Source organism: Bombina bombina, chromosome 5, assembly GCF_027579735.1.
Source record: "Bombina bombina isolate aBomBom1 chromosome 5, aBomBom1.pri, whole genome shotgun sequence".
Lineage (NCBI taxonomy): Eukaryota > Metazoa > Chordata > Amphibia > Anura > Bombinatoridae > Bombina > Bombina bombina.
In genome coordinates, this window is record NC_069503.1 from 592683208 (window position 1) to 592707363 (window position 24156).

Sequence of the window (24156 nt, forward strand, 5' to 3'; positions counted from 1 at the left end):
ATGCTAAATCGGATTTAGAGAAAAATAAGAAAATAACTAGCGTCGCTAGACATTTCTTACAATATCACAGAGGAGACACACAGGCACTGAAATGCTGGGGTTTAGAAAGAATCAAACTTGGCATTAGAGGAGGTAGTATGGAAAATCAATTGCTGAAACAGGAAATTAAATGGATATTCAGAATGGATAGTGTCATGCCACGAGGCATGAACAAATCCAATAATTATTGGACATTTCTTTAAATGTATCAAGTATTGATCTAACAATATCTATTGTAAAAAAAAAAATTAAGGTACCTTGTATTTCCATCTCCATTAATATTTTGGTCCTGTTTTAACTCTTTATTATGGTCAACTACACTAAGGGTTAATCTGAGGTGTTATACTAATAAATGTGTTGCTAAAATGTAAGATGTCCACAGCTTCCTATTAATCTTATATTTGTATTTACATAGTAAGATTATGTTACTTATTTAGCCACACACAAAGTATGTGGTAATACCTTATTTCTATATATGACTCATTGGACCTTAAGGTGCTGTATAACGCATCAATAGTGTAAATTTTGTCATTAACGGGTTAAGTATTCTTACCATAGAACACAGACAAATAGTATTCGATGAATCGTTATACTAGAAAACACTATGTATAATATTATGGAGATTATTGGATTTGAAGGATCTGAGACACAGAATAATGAGGCTGTCAATTTGAGACATATTATTGTCAAAATAGCCACATGTTGATTTGTGTTTATAACCTAATAATCACTAACTAATCATGTTTAGTACTGATTTGTGGGCCAACTCAACTTATCCAATCATACTAGAGCTGCAACAACTAATCGATATAATAGATAATAATTGATTATGAAAATAGTTGTCAACAAATCTTAGAATCGATTAGTTGGTTTGCAATTAGTTGGTCTGTGCACAGCACCAGCTGCTTCACTCCAATGGACACATCATATTTTGTTTTATGGTTATGTCCTTAGCCTAATAGACGTCTACAGAAGTTTACTTTTCACTTTTTCCGAACAGTATAAGTTTCTTTTTAAGTCTACAACTACTCCAGGCTTATGTGCAACCCAGAAATAATAGAAGTTATCATTTGGATTGTTTATATTAAATCAGGTGATTTCGGACTATGCTTTGCATGATATAGTTCTCTTCACTTAGCCCTAGATTGATGGGATTTGTTATTTGAATTGATGTGCATTAATATCTGTTTGTACAATTATTAGTGGATCGCTTTGCTGATTATATGTACTGTATAGATAAACGTGTAAAGCTTTGTCCTGTTATTGATAAATATTCCTTAGCGATTTTGATTTTTTTTATATATATATTTTTAATTGTAATATGTACCAAATTCAACCTCTATAAGTATATATTTGTTATTTTAAGAGCAGACTAAAAAAAATTTTCCCTTACCTTATAGCTGGTTATTTACCATTGGATATAGATATTCAAGATATTTTTATGTAAGAATGAAGTCCAGGCTTACTTTGTTAAGCGGCCCATTGAATTGGTTGAGACTTTACAAAGATAAATATTCCACCTTGGTGAAATTGGCATCTCAAGCACCTCAACACCATCTGTGCGCCTCTTCTCTGCTAGAGGCAAAATAGCTTGGATTTTATTTTAAATAAAAGGAAAAAATATTTTTTTTAGTCGATTCATCGAAAAAATAATCGGCCAATTAATCGATTATGAAAATAATCGTTAGTTGCAGCCCTAAATCATACTATATCAAAGTATCCATAGGGAGGAGTTATACGTAACGCGTCTGATGTGTAACTTAAGTCACTGAATGAATCCCATTTCTTGTGATCAGCCTAAGAGGTATCATTATTTCATCAGTAAGATTGAAGACTCTACTGGTAAATCCACATAACCTAATTGATTATGTAATAACTCGATACTAGGTCATGGTATGTTATAAATTAATTTCTATGACAAATGGTATTTACATTAATGATGATTGTTACACACATTTATATATGATTATAAAGATAAATATACCTAGCAACCCCTGGGAGTAATCATTCGCATAACAATGTAGCACATTATCCTTTCCCTATATGGAAGTGTACTAACTGTTCAAACTAACATAAATGTTTACAGTTTTTAACTACTCTAGTGTATACGGATCTGTAGATCGAGTAAGATTTACTTGTCTCTAAGTATAGAATGATATATGGTGGTTGTTTAAGGATAGTGTAAGAGATTAAGCAATGTTTTATATTGGATCTTTGGATAAGCTTCGTGTATGAGTTCTAATATACAGCAGAGTGATACTGGATTTTAGAGGTACATAATCTTCTAAACATTACTCGTAAGCTGTCTACATTACATCACACAGTAATATCCAATCAGGGTCCAGAATGGCCCATACGCCCACGTAATACCTAATCACATTGACATAGGAGGGACCAACATGGAGTGCACTAATCATAGTGAGAGAGGAGGGGCGTTATGTAGAACGCCGTGATTGGTTGCTGACGTTACTAATAAATATTTAAGACGCGTCTTAGAATGGCTCGATTTGTTTCAGTAACATTGAGAAAGGCAATATATATGCCGAAACGCGTGTGTGTGTTTTACGGCTCTCACACCTCTGTCACCTGATGCCGATGTTTGCTGTTATCGGCCAGGAAACAGGGAGGTGTGGAACCGTTTGAGTGCAGTATTTAGTGTGGTGGGGGATTATGTACCAGGTTTTCCAGGACATTTTTATTTATTTATTATAATAAAAGTTACATTTTATTTAGTTTATTACCAGTTAGAGGGTGAGTGCTACAATCCCTTTCTTTTGGCCCTACTTTCTATTAGTGGGGTTTTGTTGCAATTGTATTATTGTAATATTCAGGACATCATGGTCACATCATCCAGCAACCTAGGTAACTTGCGCTGTTAGGGGAAATTGTTAAATATATATATTTTTTTGCAATATACATTTGATGACCAAAAAAAAAATAATCTTCTTTTAAAAATAATCATGGATAGAAAGTTTTACCTTTAAGCTTTTTAATACTAGCTGGTGATACAGAAGTAGGCAGAATGCATGTGCTTTTGCCTCTAGCGCTTACTGCAAGTGCCACTGGTGATGAGTAATATTGTTAGCGCTTAAAACATATTTCAAAAGAACTAGTATGCATTTAAAATACACATTTTATCTTTATAAATAAAAATAATACTTCTCCAAGGAAGAATATTTTGTTTACCACCAAGGTATTATTTTTCGAATCCTCTTATTGCTAAGTCCTTATGAAAACGACAGAAACATTAGATCTCTGAAATAGGAGATAATTAGGGCTTTCTACAACTGGTCATTGTCATCTATATCAAAATAGAAGCACTAACCAAATATGCAAAGCCCTGAGTCGCTCATGTTTTAGAGATCAATTAAATCTGCCCATTCAGGTGTCAGCAGCATCCAAGTGATTGTGTTTGATATTATTTATTTATTTTAAGGCAGTACTTATTGAGAACAATTATGAAAATACAAGATTCTATACAAGTATAATTTACAAAGAGAATATAGTAGTAATTAAATTACAAAATACAGTAGTGGCCAAAATGGTGGAAATCTTTTGGAAAACGTGTATTTTTCAGGTTTGATGGCTCATAACACCACTTTTTGTTTTTGAGTAATACTATAAAATGATATATCAATGGAAAGATAATTTAATCAAGAATGTAATGCAATAACTTTTATGAAGGATTTTTTTTTATTAGAACAGCAGTTATAAGGAAGAATAGTGAAACACATAGAAAAAATGATACATACAAAAATTCTCAACATGTCAGTTAATACTTAGTTGGGTTACCATTAGCGTTAATTACGGCCTTACAACGCCTTCCCATGGAGTGAACCAAGTTTTTTTAGTTCTGCAGCTGTTATAATATGAAACCAAGATTGAATTATTTTATTAATTGGGTTTTATTGCTGGGTTGCTTCTGACTAACAAGTTTCTTTAGTCGGCTCCATAGATTTTCGATTGGGTTAAGGTCTGGGGTATTCCCAAGCCATTCCAGCAGTGGAATATGATTATCTTGAAACCACTTTTTGCACACACCAGCAACATGACATGGAGCTGAATCCTGTTGAAATATAAATGCTTTATAATCTTGGTAAAGATCACGTACGGAAGCTTCAATTTAGGCTCAAGTATTTCATTTATGTATTTTTGGGCATTTATATTCCCATTAATCCCGCAAATTCTGCCCGCATCTTTAGATATCATACAACCCCAGATCATAACACTAACTGGATGTTTCATGGTACGTGTAATGCAATCAGGATGCAAATCTTCTCCGATTCTTGTCCTTACGTATTTTATGCCATCACTACTAAACAGGGAGATTTTGGTCTCATCACTCCAAATAACACTGTCCCATTGTTCTGCTGTCCAGTTAACATGGGTTTTATCCCAGTTTAATCTTTTCAACCTTTGTTTGAGGGATAAAATTGCTTTTTTTGTGGAATTCTAGCATTTAGACCAAATTCCTGCAGTCTACGCCGAACAGTCTTTGCAATAAACTCGCCATTGCATTGCGCCATTTCATCTTGTATACACCCAGATGATTTTCTTCTGTCACGTAGGCACAGTCTCTGAATTCTTCTATCATCACTTGCTATTTTGCACCTTTTTCTGCCTTTACCAGTCTGGTTTTGTAGTGATTGAGTCTCCTTATATCGCTTCAAAAATTTAGAAATGCCACCTTAGGTTAAGTTTCCACCAATATTTTTTCTAATTTCTTCATAACTGTAGCCTTGTTCACTTAATAGTACTATTTTACATCGCTTTTTGGGTGACCAGTCAACTCTTTGTGCCATTTCTTTAATTTTATTACATTTTACAAGCTCACTAAATGAAAGAATACAACAAAAAAACAACCAACTTGATAGCAATCACATAACACACTGACACAATCTCTTCATCTCAGCTCCAATACATGACATCAATAGCTGAATCCTACTGTGACCTTATTGGCTCATTGCCAAAACAACATGACACCTGATTGGCTCTCTAAACACCCATGCTCATTGGCTACATTCAAATGAAGGAAAGCTACTTCATATCAACATAAGCAAGTTGTGCTTCCTTGTTCTGGTTATTTGGCTATAACTTTTCATAGAATAAAGATAATTGAACTTTGTTGCATTACATTCTTTATTAAATTATCTTTCCATTGATATATAATTTTATGGTATTACTCACAAAAAAAGTGGTGTTATGAGTCATTAAACCTCAAAAATACACTTTTTCCAAAAGGTTTCCACAACTTTGGCCACTACTGTATACTGGGACATTTTAAGTAATTAGAAACAAACGTAAAAACAATTACAAAATGATGTGCCATGTACCAGATAGTGTTTAAAATTATTATTTACCTTAATTTTCTTTACTGCTATTTTTTTATGAAGAATTGAAAGGCATTTTGTGAAGTCAGTGGAATCTTGATCAGGAGTTTCTATAATTTCACATCCCTGGAAAAGAAAGGGAAAAAAAAAGGAAACAGAAAATGTCAAAGTGTATTTTATAGGATGTTACAACAGATAGATTGGATGTATATGTGAATAATATGATTATATGTATTGCATACTCGTCTGCTAACAATGAGTATAGGAGGCATTTATCTCCTTGACTGCTTGGAGTAGAGAAAATCCTACTTTTACTCTCATAATATACACCCCCCATCCAGTTCCTGCTGGCTTCAGATTTATCTATCTAGAGTAACGTTTTGCAAGACATGATTTTGGAGTTAAGTAGTGACAGCCTGAAGAAGGTTTTTTTTTTTTTTTTTTTTTTTTTAAATTAGATGTAGGTATGAATTATTGCTATGTTAAGGAAGGTAGCCACACTGACACAGGAAAGTGTCTCTGGGTCAGTTATAAGGAACTTACTGAACTGTGGCCTTACTGTGGCTGTGGGACATTGTTTTCTTTTGTGGAGGTAGACTAGAAGTGTTCCAAGATTTTTCTTTATTAAATATTTCTGTGCTCCTTTTTTCCTCAGCCTGAACCAGAAACATTATTGGTATATCATCAGGATGGAAATTCCATGCTATTAATGTTTAATTCAGAGAAGGTTTTTTATCTAATTGGAAGACTATTTCTGTTTTTTTGTTTTTTTGTTAAAGACTTGCCCTGCAGCTTTTTAATTCACACTCTGATTGTCCAATCACTGCTTGAAGCAGACCCTATGTCAGTGTACAGTATGAGTTCTTCCCATTTCCAGTCCTCAGGACCCCAACTCTAGATTTTCATGATATCTATATTAGAGCACAAATGAAATAATCAGCTGGTTGGTAACCATGGCTACTAACCTGCTTTCACCTACCAGCTGATTATTTCACATGTGCTCTAGTTTAGATTATATGAAAAGCTGGTCTCTTGGGGATCATGAGGACTGGAATTAAAGGGCCATTGCAGTCATCTTCAAGCACAGGGTCAAAAGCTCATTACACGTTGCAAAAATATACATCTAATAAATATAATTTGTTTTAAAGATATTTGCCTTACAAATATTTTTCGCTTCCACTGCCCACTGAAATCTCTGATTTCAAATCCAATTAAGCTCTGAGTCGGACAACCAGCATGTAGGTCGGAGCCTGCACCTTCCAGCATTCAAGCAGCTCCTCTCCCCGTCTTCTATACAGCGCAGGTTGCAGCACTGAGGTTAAAAGCCAATCAAAACCTTATCCTGCCCCTGCACGTGTGAGCGGCTCAGCAATGGTTGCTATAGTAACCTTTGAAGCGTCCCAATAGCTGATAATGCTCTGCATATAAGGAGCTTCACAGAGATAAACCTTTTAGAGCTTGCCAGAGTGTTTGATATATGGCATTTACATCTCAATTCTCATACTATTTGTTTTGGATAATTTTTTATTTATTATTATATCATTGTAGCAGTTTGCCGAAATTCCCACGCTTTTGCGTGCACACTCCCATGTCTTATCAGCAAGTCAATGCTGATTGGACATGGTAAAATAAAAAAAAAATGACAATTTCTGGAGCGTTTTGGATAACCTTCTCTTGGGACTATTTTATGAACATTAAAGTAAGATTTTTATTATAAAACATACTCGTTTAAAAAAAAACAAAAGAAAACATGCAAAACTATTAAATAAACCTTTATGAATTATTAAATATGCAGTATTAGGCCAATTATTATGGACCTTTAAGAAGCACCCCTAGTGAAAAAGGATCAGAAGCCATCCTGAAGTATGCCCACAGGCCGAAATATTTAAATTATATGACTCTAGAGCGATTCACCTGCTTTGCATGTTTGTAAAGTAATCAGTAAGGTTATCTGATGATCATTCTGAAATCATCACCCAGAATTATTTACCTTAGCTGATCACTTTGCAAGACTGATGACGTTTAATGATGTGCAAATGACTTCTAAAGTATTTTGATGATCATCAAATGACTGCAGGATGGTCTCTAAAGTAAACCTGTTTATTTTGGACTGTACTACATGACTTAACCCTTTAGTGACCAGAGCACTTTTCAATTTTCTGACCATTTGGGACCAGGGCTATTTTTACATTTCTGCGGTGTTTGCGTTTAGCTGTAATTTTAAAAAATATAAAATCTGATGAAAAACTGGAAAAAACACACTTTTTCTAAATTTGACCCACAAAATCTGTTACACATCTACAACCACCAAAAAAACACCCATGCTAAATAGTTTCTAAATTTTGTCCTGAGTTTAGAAATATCCAATGTATACATGTTCTTTGCTTTTTTTTTGCAAGTTATAGGGCAATAAGTACAAGTAGCACTTTGCTATTTCCAAACTATTTTTTTTTTTTTAAATTAGCAATAGTTACGTTGTAACACTGATATCTGTTAAGAATGCCTGAATAACCCTTCACATGTATATATTTTTTAAAAGAAGATAACCTAAGGTATTAAACTTGGGGTATTTTGACTCTTTTCATGCAACCATTTTACCACCAATCTATGCCAAGGTTTAAAGAAAAAAAAAAAAAAAGTTGTGATTTTTTGACAAAACAGCAATTTAAGAAAACATTTACTGAGAGCATTAAGGGTTACTGCCAAATAACACCCCAATATGTGTTCAGCAACATCTACTGAGTACAGTGATACCACACATGAATAGGTTTGTCAGGTTCTCAGGGAGCTAAAAGGCCTTATTTTTAGTGAGCGCATTCCAGTTTTCCAACTTGGAATTGTCAAATCTGTTATCATGCACCTATGTCATATTTGGGACATTTCTGAAGCCGGCCAATGTAATTTACCCCATCAAACCATATATTTTTGAAAAGTAGAGACCCTAGGGTATTTGAAATGCTGGTATTTTAACACTTTCCATGCACATATTTAACCACCAGTCTTTGTCAAACTTGTGGGTAGTCATTTTTTGTTTTATTTTTTACACACATTGTACTTTAGGCATGGATTCTTAGTTCCTGTTATGTTTTACTGACAAAAAACACCTCAATATGTGTTCAACAAAATCTCCTGAGTACAAAGATATCACCCATGAATAGGTTTGTCAGGTTCTCAGGGGGCTAAAAGGCCTTATTTTTAGTGAGCACATTCCAGTTTTCCAACTTGGAATTGTCACATCTGTCATCATGCACCTATGTCATATTTGGGACATTTCTGAAGCCGGCCAATGTAATTTACCCCATCAAACCATATATTTTTGAAAAGTAGAGACCCTAGGGTATTTGAAATGCTGGTATTTTAACACTTTCCATGCACTCATTTAACCACCAGTCTTTGTGGAAAGTCATGTTTTGTTTTATTTTTTACACACATTGTACTTTAGGCATGTATTCTTAGTACCTGTTATGCTTTACTGACAAAAAACACCTCAATATGTGTTCAACAACATCTTCTGAGTACAATGATACCACCCATGAATAGGTTTGTGAGTTCTCTGGGGGATAAAAGGCCTTATTAGTAGGGGGGCATTCCAGTTTTCCAACTTGGAATTTTCACATCCCATGCACCCATGTCCTATATGGGACATTTTTAAAGCCAACCAATGTAATTTACCCCCATCAAACCATATATTTTTGAAAACACCCTAGGGTATTTGAAATGCTGGTATTTTAACACTTTACATACAATAATTCAACAACCAGTCTGTCAAACTTTTGGGTAGTCATTATTTTTTATTTCACACACATTGTACTTTAGGCATGGATTATCAGCTCCTGTTATGTGTTACTGCCAAAGACGACAACAATATGTGTTCAGCAACATCTCCTGAGTACAGTGATACCACATATGCAAAGGTTTGTTGGCTTGTTTGGGGGGGGGCGCACTGCCAAAATGCTGACATGTGTTTGTGGTTTTTTTTTCCCATTTAACATATCTTTCTTTGCCTATCTTCTTTTCGGGGGCCTTTTTACATACCCCAATTTATTTGCTTGCCATGTCTTTCACATAATTAGGTAGGACTGCAGCAGCTGATCTGCTAGATTAACCCCACACATATGCCAGTTATAAGTCTTGATGCACACTGGCTTCATTGTGCTCTCAGCTCTGCCAGGTACAGAGACCTTCACAGTACTCTCTGTGTGAATGGTGGTAAGAAGGTATACATCCTTCTTGTCTCTATACTTAAATACCAACAGCTCCTCTTGGCGCAGAGCTGAGGTGCCCCCCCCCCTTCGTAGCCGGGTGCGTGCAAGCTGTCCTGGGAAACCTGCGCGGTTCTTTCAAATTGCACTGCAAGCTATTGTATCAAAACAATACAGTAGCTTGAACAAAAGGACACTTGTATAAAAATTGTCTACATACAAGTGGTACCCTTTGTTCGTTAGGTGTAAAATCAGGTCCCAGACAATCTTGCCAGTGGTTCCCATATGTTCTGGGCAGCCTGGAGGGTCAAGTTGGATATCCTTTCCCTCGTACACCCGGAAGGCCTGAGTATACCCAGTCTCGCTCTCACAGACCTTTACATTTTCATACACCTTTACCCCATACCTATAGCGCTTGGAAGGAATATACTGCTTGAATCCCAGCCTTCCTTTATATTTCATCAGGGATTTATCCACGCATATATTCCTTGCAGGTGTATAAGCCTCTGCAAACCTGGCAGAAAAGTGGGTAATCAGGGAGCGGATATTATAGAGCCTGTCAAATTGGGGATGCTCCCTAGGGGGGCACAGGCTGTTGTCGCTGAAGTGCATGAAATGTAGAATCATTTCATACCTCTTCCTCAACATACTCTAGGAGAAAATGGGGGTAGAGCAAATGGGGCTACTGCTCCAGTAGGAGTGGATGGAGGGTTTCTTTATGATGCCCATCAGCATAGTCAATGCCCAGAATTTTTTAAATTTTAGCACATCGATGGGGGCCCATTGTGCTTTGCTAAAAAAGTGTCAGGCTTTGCAGCATGGAACTGATCGGCATATAAATTAGTTTGGGCGACAATGCTCCGCCCAGAAACACCTCCATAAACTGTTGGGGGCTAAATCCTGCCACATCTGCATTGATGCCAGGATTTGCAGTGAATGGTGGGATATCTGGCCTCTGGTGATGAGGCGTTACCCACTCTTCAGCAGCAATGGCAGCTGGAGCAACACGTCTCCTTCTGGCAGGGGGGCTACCTGCCACAGATACATCGCTATCAGTTGAGCCTGTAGCTAAGCATATGGCAGGGTCAAAATTGGGGTCTGAGTCAGAAATAGAGGCCTCTAACACAAGGAAGGCATATGCCTCCTCATCACTATATGTTCTCTGTGACATGATGTTTTTTTATCTGTCACAGAGAAAGAAAATTACTAAAAGAAAATCAACACAAAATTTAAATTTAAATTTATTAAATGGCTCTGAAAAGAGCCTTTGGGTCTAAAAAAAATTACCTAAATAAAATGAACCCCTAAAAAAATGCAGAGAGAGCAAAAAAAGTGTTTTTGTGCTACTTCCAGTGATTTATAATGATCACTGGCAAGCTAGTGGTTAATAGCTCTGAAAGGGGGCTTTGGGTCTCAACATTTTTTACAAAAATTCATTTAAGCTAGCTAAATGGTTTTGAAAAGAGTCTTTGGGTTTCACAAAAAATTACTAAAAAAAAAAAAAAAGAACCCTAAAAAAATGAACAGAGAGCAAAAAATGTGCTGCTATGCTACTGCCAGTGATTTATAGTTATCACTGGCAAGCTATGGGGTTAATGGCTCTGAAAAGAACCTTTGGGTCTCACAATTTTTAACAAATATATGAAATAAATCTCTCTCTCCTAAACACAGATCTCTCTTCCACAAAAACGCAAGTGAGGAGAGGGAGGGAGATCCACACTGGTCGAGTCAATATTTACAAATATTGACATGATCAGACAAATGGAATATTTAATTATCAATTATTATTTTTTTATTGTGGCAAGCTCAGATTGTATGACCCTAGCCTGCCCCTATGATGAGGCAGGCTACGAACACCCCAAGAAGCCCCATGATGCACTGGGCATCGCCATCTTTGAAACCACATGGGGGAGGAGGCTATATGGGGGCTATATTGGGCAAATTTTATTAGAAAATATATATTTATTTGTTATTGTATATGTTATTTTATTAAGTGACCCGACCCACTGAGGCACTTAGCACACTTTCAGAGCATCAGAAGCCTGCCCGATGTCTTCTGATGCTTTGCCTGACTGTTGGGCTCCACGTGGAGTGCGATCAAAACGCAGCCCGGCAGTCAGGAACAGTATTGCAGGATACCTCAACATCGAGGCATCGCTGCCTGCAATACTGTTTGAGCGGCTGGAAGCGATCTTGATTACCCGAGAACGTTCCTGACACGTCCTCGGTCGCCAAGGGGTTAAAGGGACATAACCATTTGCTAAATCACTTGAAAGTATTGCAGCATAACTGTAAAAATCAGAAAAGAAAATATCACATTAACATCTCTATGTAAAAAAGGAAGATATTGTACCTCAAAATTTCTTCAGCTCACAAAAGTAAGCATTCTGTAAACAGATATCCTTCAGATAAACTGACTCTTAAATAACTTCACGTGCATGAGCACAGTGTTATCTATATAAAACACAAGAACTAATGCCCTCAAGCTGTGAAAAACTGTCAAATGCATTCAGCTGAGAGGAGGCCTTCAAGGGCTTAGAAATTAGCATATGAGCCTACCTTGATTTAGCTTTCAACTAAGAATAACAAGAGAACAAAGCAAATTTGATGAAAAAAGTAAATTAGAAAGTTGTTTAAAATTACATGCCCTATCTGAATCATGACAGTTTCATTTGGACTTTACTATCCCTTTAAAACTTCTCACGCCTGGATCTGACAAGTGACTTTGAAAGGCTACTCTAATTTTCTATTGGAATATGCTGATACTAACTCATTTTCACATTTTACTATTGTCTTTTTCTGTGTAGAAAAATAGTGTTTCTATAAAAATTCTGAATCTGACTGCTCTAGATGATAAGGATCTTTTATAGTATATTTTAAACAAAGAGAATAAGTAATCTTTGATAAAGAGAAAGCAAAATGAATCAGATGATGACATGGGGTAAATAAAATAGCTATTTTAATTGCAGCCCATGTTCTGGTGTAAGGTACGTTGATAGTTAAGTTATGAGCAACAATTTAACACACCAGTAGAGCGTTGTGGAGTGTCTGCCTATCATACTGTTTTTGCGTCAGTCTCTGAGACGATTGCCTAGCTTTGATTGGATCAGACTAGTGGTGGATATTTGTAGTGTATTTGCTTTTTTAGTTTGAAAAAACATAATTTATGTAAGAACTTACCTGATAAATTCATTTCTTTCATATTAGCAAGAGTCCATGAGCTAGTGACGTATGGGATATACATTCCTACCAGGAGGGGCAAAGTTTCCCAAACCTCAAAATGCCTATAAATACACCCCCCTCACCACACCCACAAATCAGTTTAACGAATAGCCAAGAAGTGGGGTGATAAGAAAAAAGTGCGAAAGCATAAACAATAAGGAATTTGAATAATTGTGCTTTATACAAAAAAATCATAACCACCACAAAAAGGGGGGGCCTCATGGACTCTTGCTAATATGAAATAAATTAATTTATCAGGTAAGTTCTTACATAAATTATGTTTTCTTTCATGTAATTAGCAAGAGTCCATGAGCTAGTGACGTATGGGATAATGAATACCCAAGATGTGGATCTTCCACGTAAGAGTCACTAGAGAGGGAGGGATAAAATAAAGACAGCCAATTCCGCTGAAAAATAATCCACACCCAAAACAAAGTTTAAATCTTATAATGAAAAAAACTGAAATTATAAGCAGAAGAATCAAACTGAAACAGCTGCCTGAAGTACTTTTCTACCAAAGACCGCTTCTGAAGAAGAAAACACATCAAAATGGTAGAATTTAGTAAAAGTATGCAAAGAAGACCAAGTTGCTGCTTTGCAAATCTGATCAACCGAAGCTTCATTCCTAAATGCCCAGGAAGTAGAGACTGACCTAGTCGAATGAGCTGTAATCCTTTGAGGCGGAGTTCTACCCGACTCAACATAAGCATGATGAATCAAAGATTTTAACCAAGATGCCAAAGAAATGGCAGAAGCCTTCTGACCTTTCCTAGAACCAGAAAAGATAACAAATAGACTAGAAGTCTTTCGGAAATCTTTAGTAGCTTCAACATAATATTTCAAAGCTCTAACTACATCCAAAGAACATATGAGTGAAAAATAGATAGGAGCGCTAAAAGCTAAAGGTGACAAGTTGTATTACTGTGAGACTTATTAGAGAGAGAAAATAAACAAAGTAGATGAATGTCTAAAGAAACATAGATTTATTCACATTAGGTGATATAAAAATGTAAAAACGGACGTCTCCGTAAATAAAAACAATTTCTACAATTAAGTTGCCATCACTTAATATAAGACTAGACTTGCAATATAAAGTTCATAATACAGCAAAGATAGTCCAAATCCACGCTTAACTTTTCAATCGGGAGTTGGTTTGCTAGCAAGACAGGGGCTTACCCAGACGAGTGCACAATCAGTCTTCTCCGTGACTCGTTGTACGGCCGTAATGACGTCACTATTGAGGGCGCTGTCCTGAAAACACTTTCTGATTGGTGTAAATGCGATGTTAGTAAGTTACACTGTTTCTTGGCTTCTTTTGCTCCAATGTAGCGTTCAAACGAAGAGAATAATCCTGCACTTAGTGCCAAATAGCACGCAGGATACCCAATCCAAGAATGTAGTATAAAGTAGTGTCCAGAGTTGACCCATTACAGGTCTAGTGGCAAGTTGGAAATGGCTAACAGTGTTAGCAGTCTTGCACACTTTTAAGTGACAAAAAGTAGCTTTAGTTTAGTTGCGGTACATCCCAAATTCAAGAATGTAGTAAGAGTAATGTCCAGAAATGACCCGTTAAGGTCTAGTGGTAAAATCGGAAATGGCTAACAGTGTTAGCAGTATTGCTCACTTTTAAATGGCAAGTATTAGCTTAGGTTTAGTTGCAGTACATCAACGCGTTTCTCCCTCTGCAGGGCTTTTTCAAGATGACTGGTCTGCAACAGGTGTATCTTCTTTTAATGGTGTAGCTTGCTTCCCATTGGTCAAATTCCACCTGGGAGATTGAAGCTAAGGCGGTCTTTGATTTTAAGGTAGTCATATTTTTAAGGTGGTATTGGCAACACTAGGCTAAGGCAACTCATATATAAAAGCATATATACATACAATTTTAGGGAGTTTTGCAATTGGTATTCCCACTCCCTCAAAAGGGTTTCTTAATTAAAAACAAAATCTTTATATATAGAACATGGAAAATAGTAATAAAACGAAAAAAGAAAAAAGAAAAAAAGAAAAGAAAAGAATTAGGGGGGAGAGTCAAAAATATAATAGGAGAGAATATCAATAGAACCTGCTAAATAATATGGTGTCATGTTTATTTGTGCAGACTAATTTTTAGTCAAATAGAAAAGGAGAAATGTCTAACTCAGAGTTCAGACCGGCAGGGAACAAGGTGTTATATTTATAAATCAATTCTGCTTCTTTGATTTTTAGAGCTTTCTCTATATTGCCTCCCCTCCAGTTTTGTTTCACCTGTATTATTCCCCAATAACTCAAATCTTTGGTATTCCCTTTGTGTATTGACTTGAAATGCTTATATAAGTTGGTGTCCACCATTCCTTTCTCAATGCATAATAAATGCTCCCTGATCCTATCTCTGATCATTCGTTTGGTCTCCCCGAAATATATCAGATTGCATGTGCACCTCAAAATGTAAATTACTCCTTTTGTGGTACATCTAATACAGTCCTTAATCGTAATTTCTTTATTTGATTTTGGGATATGTATTATTTTTCTCTTATCACTATGCTTGCAAGCCTTGCAAGAATAGCAGGGAAAAAAACCTGATATTGTCCCTCCTTGTAGATCTTTCTGTGTAAGGATCGGTTTTTTAGTTGTTCTTGTACGTGTGCTAGGTGCAAGTAGTGTTTTGAAATTTCTAGTTTTTCTAAAAATCAGTCTTGGTTTCTGTGGGAGTGAATCTCCAACTATAGGGTCAGCTTTTAATATGGGCCAGTGTTTATTGAGAATTTTTCGCATAATTCTATGATCTTCATTGTATTCAGTTATGAATGGGACATTAATTATTTCAGAGTCATTATTGGTGGGTTTTTGTTTATATGAGAGGAGGCTTTTTCTGTCTGTGTTCCTTGCTCTTACCACAGCTTTATTTATGACCTCATCATCATAGCCTCTATCTTTGAATTTATCAATCAAGGATTCTATTTGATTATCAAAGTCTGAGATCCTGGAGCAGTTCTTCCATACTCTTAAGCTTTGGCCCACTGGAATGTTATCTATCCATTGCTGGAGATGACAGCTTTGTGAATGAATAAAGTTGTTACAGTTTACCTCTTTGAAATGTGTCTTAGTCTCTAAATTGCTATTTATTACCATTATTTCTAAATCTAGAAAAACTACCCTATCTTTACTATGGTTAAATGTAAAATTAAGCCCTTTGTCATTCAAATTTATATCAGAAAATAGTTTCAACAGCTCAGATTCGGACCCCTTCCATATTAATAATACGTCATCTATGTAACGTCTATAGAGCACGAGGTTCGCACCATAGTCACCCAACTGGAAGAAGGACTCTTCCCAGTTACCAACGAATAAGTTGGCGTAACTTGGTGCGAACCTCGTGCCCATAGCCGTACCCTCTATTTGTAAATAAAATTTATTGTTATACACGAAGTAATTGTTTTTTAAGATAAATGAAATACTTTTTAACAGAAATTCTTTTTGTTCTGATTTCAGTTCCACGTCTCTATCTAGATATTGTTTGATTGCTGTGACTCCTTTCTCGTGATCAATTACCGTGTATAGGGACGTAATATCTCCGGTCACTAGAATGAAGTTATCTTCCCAATTGATTTGTTCTAAGATGTTAAGTACCTGAGTAGAGTCTCTCAGATATGAGTCCAAACCCCTTACATATTTTTGCAGGAATGTGTCCACATATTGTGAGAGGTTAGAGGAGAGCGACCCTATGCCTGAGATAATAGGTCTCCCAGGGGGTTGGGAAAGATTCTTATGTATTCTTGGGAGGAAATAGAATACCGGGACCCTAGGATAATTGGGGTCCAGGTATTCTACCTCTTTTTCATTTAGTATTCCTAAATCTCTACCTTCTCTTATCAGTTTTTTAAGTAATGCAGCAAACTTATTCGTGGGGTTAAGATCAAGTTTTTTATATGTTTAAATGTCTCCTAAAAGTCTTAGGGCCTCTGTTTCATAGTAGGTGGTGTCCATTACTACAATCCCGCCGCCCTTGTCGGCGGGCTTAATGGTTACTTTTTGATTCTTTTTTAAATTTTCTAGAGTTAGGGTCTCTTTTTTTGTCATATTTGTTTTAAGAAATTTTGAAGGTTTGCTATTTTTCAGATCTTTTAGTACCATTTGTTCAAAGGTCTCAAGGTGATTCCCTTTCGCAGAGATAGGGTTAAAGGTAGATTTTGGTTTAAGATTAGTGTGACTAAATTTATCTTCTGATGATTTTGATTTATTAGCAGAGATTCTTTCCAGAGGACCTTTCATATAGAATCTTTTCAAGGTGAGGTTTCTGATGAATTTTTTCACGTGAATATGTGTATTAAATTTGTTTATCCTTACACTAGGGGCAAAAGAGAGACCATAATTTAAGATCTTTGTTTCCTCATCTTGTAGTAAAATGCTACTAATATTAAAGACTCCATTTTTTGTTATCTCCCTCTTTTTGCCTCTTTTGTTGATTCCACTACCTCTTGTTCCTCTAGAGGTCTTTTTCTGTTTTTCTGTTGTGGATACTGTCCCCATACACTCATTTTGCTGTTCTCCATGAGATCTTTTGAAGTGCCCTCCCTTGGAGGGCTGTTCACTAAAAAAGGAGTGTTAGTCTCCCCACGACTATTCCTTTCAGTGTCAGGATCTAATGGTGAATATCTGTTTCTTACAGGTGTCTCCCACCTATCTTTGTGTTCCCAAATGGGTCTATTTGTATAATATGGTAGTTCTCTGTCTGGGTAATTATCATAATGCTCATTGGATCTGCTTCCCATATAATGGTTATAGTAGTTATTCCTGTTATCATATGAGTGGGTATTTCTATAATTATAATGTTCATTATTATATCCTCTGTTGTGATGTGGGTGATACTGCCTCCAGGATCTGTTTGAATTTCTATTCTGTTCCCTCATATCTCTATCTCTATAATTATAAGTGTTAGATCTTGAAACATGAAAATTTCTGTTATCTTTCTTTTCATTATAATTGACCGTTGTCCAATTTTCATTTGAAATGTGGGGGTCCCTGATGTTATTCTCATTGTTTACATTTTCATCTGGTTTCTTAGTGTCCCTTTCTAATTTTTTCTATTTAGTTCTTAAAATATCTTTATTCAAGATATTTAGTCTGTCAATAATATCTTTCTGTTTTTCTTTAAAAGATAGCGATTTTTTATCCTTCAATTTCTCCCTAATATCTACTATTTCTTTCTCTAAATCCACTAGAGTGTCTTTTCTAGACCTTTTTAAGATCTCCATTAGATTATTTGAAGCTTTAGATAAAACTTCTTCCCATTCTTTTTGAAAAAATTCTTTAAGGGGAAAGGCACATGCTTTGGTTAATACTAGGCCTTTAGGGATTAGGCCTTTCCCAGTGTATTTATTTAGAAAAATTATTTCAGTTTTTTGTTTTAATTCCTTTATTAGGAGTTTCTCCAATTTAATAAGGGTGTCTTCTAGGCTTTCATATTCTAAATCTGTGTTATCAGTATCTTCTTTGTGGTCATATAATTCTTTGTGTAAGTGATCTCTAAATGCAAAAATATCCTCCATATTAGGGGAGTTGGACATATGTGAGTGAAAAATTATAGGTGAAAAATAAAAGTGAAAATCTATGTATATATCCTTGAAATCGTGTGAATATACGTATCGTAATGTGATATATTTATAATGAGTGAAAAGGAAAAAATTAAACAATTATAGCAGTGATTCAATAACAATTATAAAGTTGCAATATGCCAAATATATTCAAAGTATAATTTCACAGACGTATTTAAGTACAAGAGTTTTCTTGATTGGAAAAGGTCAGATATAAAAACAACCGCTGCTCAATAGAAGGGACACAAAAGCAAATAATATGAGAATAGTACTAGAGAGCGCAGGAAGATACACCAAACTCCTAAAAATACCTATGGGTCCCCAACTAGGTAGCAGAAATGAACATATGAGTGAAAAATAGATAGGAGCGCTAAAAGCTAAAGGTGACAAGTTGTATTACTGTGAGACTTATTAGAGAGAGAAAATAAACAAAGTAGATGAATGTCTAAAGAAACATAGATTTATTCACATTAGGTGATATAAAAATGTAAAAACGGACGTCTCCGTAAATAAAAACAATTTCTACAATTAAGTTGCCATCACTTAATATAAGACTAGACTTGCAATATAAAGTTCATAATACAGCAAAGATAGTCCAAATCCACGCTTAACTTTTCAATCGGGAGTTGGTTTGCTAGCAAGACAGGGGCTTACCCAGACGAGTGCACAATCAGTCTTCTCCGTGACTCGTTGTACGGCCGTAATGACGTCACTATTGAGGGCGCTGTCCTGAAAACACTTTCTGATTGGTGTAAATGCGATGTTAGTAAGTTACACTGTTTCTTGGCTTCTTTTGCTCCAATGTAGCGTTCAAACGAAGAGAATAATCCTGCACTTAGTGCCAAATAGCACGCAGGATACCCAATCCAAGAATGTAGTATAAAGTAGTGTCCAGAGTTGACCCATTACAGGTCTAGTGGCAAGTTGGAAATGGCTAACAGTGTTAGCAGTCTTGCACACTTTTAAGTGACAAAAAGTAGCTTTAGTTTAGTTGCGGTACATCCCAAATTCAAGAATGTAGTAAGAGTAATGTCCAGAAATGACCCGTTAAGGTCTAGTGGTAAAATCGGAAATGGCTAACAGTGTTAGCAGTATTGCTCACTTTTAAATGGCAAGTATTAGCTTAGGTTTAGTTGCAGTACATCAACGCGTTTCTCCCTCTGCAGGGCTTTTTCAAGATGACTGGTCTGCAACAGGTGTATCTTCTTTTAATGGTGTAGCTTGCTTCCCATTGGTCAAATTCCACCTGGGAGATTGAAGCTAAGGCGGTCTTTGATTTTAAGGTAGTCATATTTTTAAGGTGGTATTGGCAACACTAGGCTAAGGCAACTCATATATAAAAGCATATATACATACAATTTTAGGGAGTTTTGCAATTGGTATTCCCACTCCCTCAAAAGGGTTTCTTAATTAAAAACAAAATCTTTATATATAGAACATGGAAAATAGTAATAAAACGAAAAAAGAAAAAAGAAAAAAAGAAAAGAAAAGAATTAGGGGGGAGAGTCAAAAATATAATAGGAGAGAATATCAATAGAACCTGCTAAATAATATGGTGTCATGTTTATTTGTGCAGACTAATTTTTAGTCAAATAGAAAAGGAGAAATGTCTAACTCAGAGTTCAGACCGGCAGGGAACAAGGTGTTATATTTATAAATCAATTCTGCTTCTTTGATTTTTAGAGCTTTCTCTATATTGCCTCCCCTCCAGTTTTGTTTCACCTGTATTATTCCCCAATAACTCAAATCTTTGGTATTCCCTTTGTGTATTGACTTGAAATGCTTATATAAGTTGGTGTCCACCATTCCTTTCTCAATGCATAATAAATGCTCCCTGATCCTATCTCTGATCATTCGTTTGGTCTCCCCGAAATATATCAGATTGCATGTGCACCTCAAAATGTAAATTACTCCTTTTGTGGTACATCTAATACAGTCCTTAATCGTAATTTCTTTATTTGATTTTGGGATATGTATTATTTTTCTCTTATCACTATGCTTGCAAGCCTTGCAAGAATAGCAGGGAAAAAAACCTGATATTGTCCCTCCTTGTAGATCTTTCTGTGTAAGGATCGGTTTTTTAGTTGTTCTTGTACGTGTGCTAGGTGCAAGTAGTGTTTTGAAATTTCTAGTTTTTCTAAAAATCAGTCTTGGTTTCTGTGGGAGTGAATCTCCAACTATAGGGTCAGCTTTTAATATGGGCCAGTGTTTATTGAGAATTTTTCGCATAATTCTATGATCTTCATTGTATTCAGTTATGAATGGGACATTAATTATTTCAGAGTCATTATTGGTGGGTTTTTGTTTATATGAGAGGAGGCTTTTTCTGTCTGTGTTCCTTGCTCTTACCACAGCTTTATTTAGGACCTCATCATCATAGCCTCTATCTTTGAATTTATCAATCAAGGATTCTATTTGTTTATCAAAGTCTGAGATCCTGGAGCAGTTCTTCCTTACTCTTAAGCTTTGGTCCACTGGAATGTTATCTATCCATTGCTGGAGATGACAGCTTTGTGAATGAATAAAGTTGTTACAGTTTACCTCTTTGAAATGTGTCTTAGTCTCTAAATTGCTATTTATTACCATTATTTCTAAATCTAGAAAAACTACCCTATCTTTACTATGGTTAAATGTAAAAACAGAATTTATGTTTACCTGATAAATTACTTTCTCCAACGGTGTGTCCGGTCCACGGCGTCATCCTTACTTGTGGGATATTCTCTTCCCCAACAGGAAATGGCAAAGAGCCAGCAAAGCTGGTCACATGATCCCTCCTAGGCTCCGCCTACCCCAGTCATTCGACCGACGTTAAGGAGGAATATTTGCATAGGAGAAACCATATGATACCGTGGTGACTGTAGTTAAAGAAAATAAATTATCAGACCTGATTAAAAAACCAGGGCGGGCCGTGGACCGGACACACCGTTGGAGAAAGTAATTTATCAGGTAAACATAAATTCTGTTTTCTCCAACATAGGTGTGTCCGGTCCACGGCGTCATCCTTACTTGTGGGAACCAATACCAAAGCTTTAGGACACGGATGAAGGGAGGGAGCAAATCAGGTCACCTAAATGGAAGGCACCACGGCTTGCAAAACCTTTCTCCCAAAAATAGCCTCAGAAGAAGCAAAAGTATCAAACTTGTAAAATTTGGTAAAAGTGTGCAGTGAAGACCAAGTCGCTGCCCTACATATCTGATCAACAGAAGCCTCGTTCTTGAAGGCCCATGTGGAAGCCACAGCCCTAGTGGAAGGAGCTGTGATCCTTTCAGGAGGCTGCCGTCCGGCAGTCTCGTAAGCCAATCTGATGATGCTTTTAGTCCAAAAAGAGAGAGAGGTAGAAGTTGCTTTTTGACCTCTCCTTTTACCAGAATAAACAACAAACAAGGAAGATGTTTGTCTAAAATCCTTTGTAGCATCTAAATAGAATTTTAGAGCGCGAACAACATCCAAATTGTGCAACAAACGTTCCTTCTTCGAAACTGGTTTCGGACACAGAGAAGGCACGACTATCTCCTGGTTAATGTTTTTGTTAGAAACAACTTTTGGAAGAAAACCAGGTTAGTACGTAAAACCACCTTATCTGCATGGAACACCAGATAAGGAGGAGAACACTGCAGAGCAGATAATTCTGAAACTCTTCTAGCAGAAGAAATTGCAACCAAAAACAAAACTTTCCAAGATAATAACTTAATATCAACAGAATGTAAGGGTTCAAACGGAACCCCCTGAAGAACTGAAAGAACTAAGTTGAGACTCCAAGGAGGAGTCAAAGGTTTGTAAACAGGCTTGATTCGAACCAGAGCCTGAACAAAGGCTTGAACATCTGGCACAGCTGCCAGCTTTTTGTGAAGTAACACAGACAAGGCAGAAATCTGTCCCATCAAGGAACTTGCAGATAATCCTTTTACCAATCCTTCTCGAAGGAAGGATAGACTCTTAGGAATCTTAACCTTGTCCCAAGGGAATCCTTTAGATTCACACCAACAGATATATTTTTTCCAAATTTTGTGGTAAATTTTTCTAGTTACAGGCTTTCTGGCCTGAACAAGAGTATCAATAACAGAATCTGAGAACCCTCGCTTTGATAAGATCAAGCGTTCAATCTCCAAGCAGTCAGCTGGAGTGGGACCAGATTCGGATGTTCGAACGGACCTTGAACAAGAAGGTCTCGTCTCAAAGGTAGCTTCCATGGTGGAGCCGATGACATATTCACCAGATCTGCATACCAAGTCCTGCGTGGCCACGCAGGAGCTATCAAGATCACCGACGCCCTCTCCTGATTGATCCTGGCTACCAGCCTGGGGATGAGAGGAAACGGCGGGAATACATAGGCTAGTTTGAAGGTCCAAGGTGCTACTAGTGCATCTACTAGAGTCGCCTTGGGATCCCTGGATCTGGACCCGTAGCAAGGAACCTTGAAGTTCTGACGAGAGGCCATCAGATCCATGTCTGGAATGCCCCACAGTTGAGTGATTTGGGCCAAGATTTCCGGATGGAGTTCCCACTCCCCCGGATGCAATGTCTGACGACTCAGAAAATCCGCTTCCCAATTTTCCACTCCTGGGATGTGGATTGCAGACAGGTGGCAGGAGCGAGTCTCCGCCCATTGAATGATTCTGGTCACTTCTTCCATCGCCAGGGAACTCCTTGTTCCCCCCTGATGGTTGATGTACGCAACAGTCGTCATGTTGTCTGATTGAAACCGTATGAACTTGGCCCTCGCTAGCTGAGGCCAAGCCTTGAGAGCATTGAATATCGCTCTCAGTTCCAGAATATTTATCGGTAGAAGAGATTCTTCCCGAGACCAAAGACCCTGAGCTTTCAGGGATCCCCAGACCGCGCCCCAGCCCATCAGACTGGCGTCGGTCGTGACAATGACCCACTCTGGTCTGCGGGAGGTCACCCCTTGTGACAGGTTGTCCAGGGACAGCCACCAACGGAGTGAGTCTCTGGTCCTCTGATTTACTTGTATCTTCGGAGACAAGTCTGTATAGTCCCCATTCCACTGACTGAGCATACACAGTTGTAATGGTCTTAGATGAATGCGCGCAAAAGGAACTATGTCCATTGCCGCTACCATCAAACCTATCACTTCCATGCACTGCGCTATGGAAGGAAGAGGAACGGAATGAAGTATCCGACAAGAGTTTAGAAGTTTTGTTTTTCTGGTCTCTGTCAGAAAAATCCTCATTTCTAAGGAGTCTATTATTGTTCCCAAGAAGGGAACTCTTGTCAACGGAGATAGAGAACTCTTTTCCACGTTCACTTTCCATCCGTGAGATCTGAGAAAGGCCAGGACTATGTCCGTGTGAGCCTTTGCTTGAGGAAGGGACGACGCTTGAATCAGAATGTCGTCCAAGTAAGGTACTACAGCAATGCCCCTTGGTCTTAGCACCGCCAGAAGGGACCCTAGTACCTTTGAGAAAATCCTTGGAGCAGTGGCTAATCCGAAAGGAAGCGCCACAAACTGGTAATGCTTGTCCAGGAATGCGAACCTTAGGAACCGATGATGTTCCTTGTGGACAGGAATATGTAGATACGCAGCCTTTAAATCCACCGTGGTCAAGAATTGACCTTCCTGGATGGAAGGATTGTTCGAATGGTTTCCATTTTGGACGATGGAACCTTGAGAAACTTGTTTAGGATCTTGAGATCTAAGATTGGTCTGAACGTTCCCTCTTTTTTGGGAACTACGAACAGATTGGAGTAGAACCCCATCCCTCGTTCTCTTAATGGAACAGGATGAATCACTTCCAGAAGATAACCTTGGGAGACTATTTCTAGCGCCCAAG

At 37.1% G+C, this 24156-nt stretch overlaps 1 protein-coding gene across 2 annotated transcripts in view; it reads right to left on the reverse strand.

The window, feature by feature from the left end:
- The window catches only part of TPK1 (thiamin pyrophosphokinase 1), a 1063326-nt gene that overhangs the window by 522272 nt on the left and 516898 nt on the right, over positions 1-24156 (reverse strand). For both annotated transcript variants that reach the window (XM_053714558.1, XM_053714559.1), the window contains exon 6: positions 5400-5495. In XM_053714558.1, coding sequence (XP_053570533.1) covers positions 5400-5495 — 96 coding nt within the window. The remainder of the gene's footprint in view (positions 1-5399; positions 5496-24156) is intronic.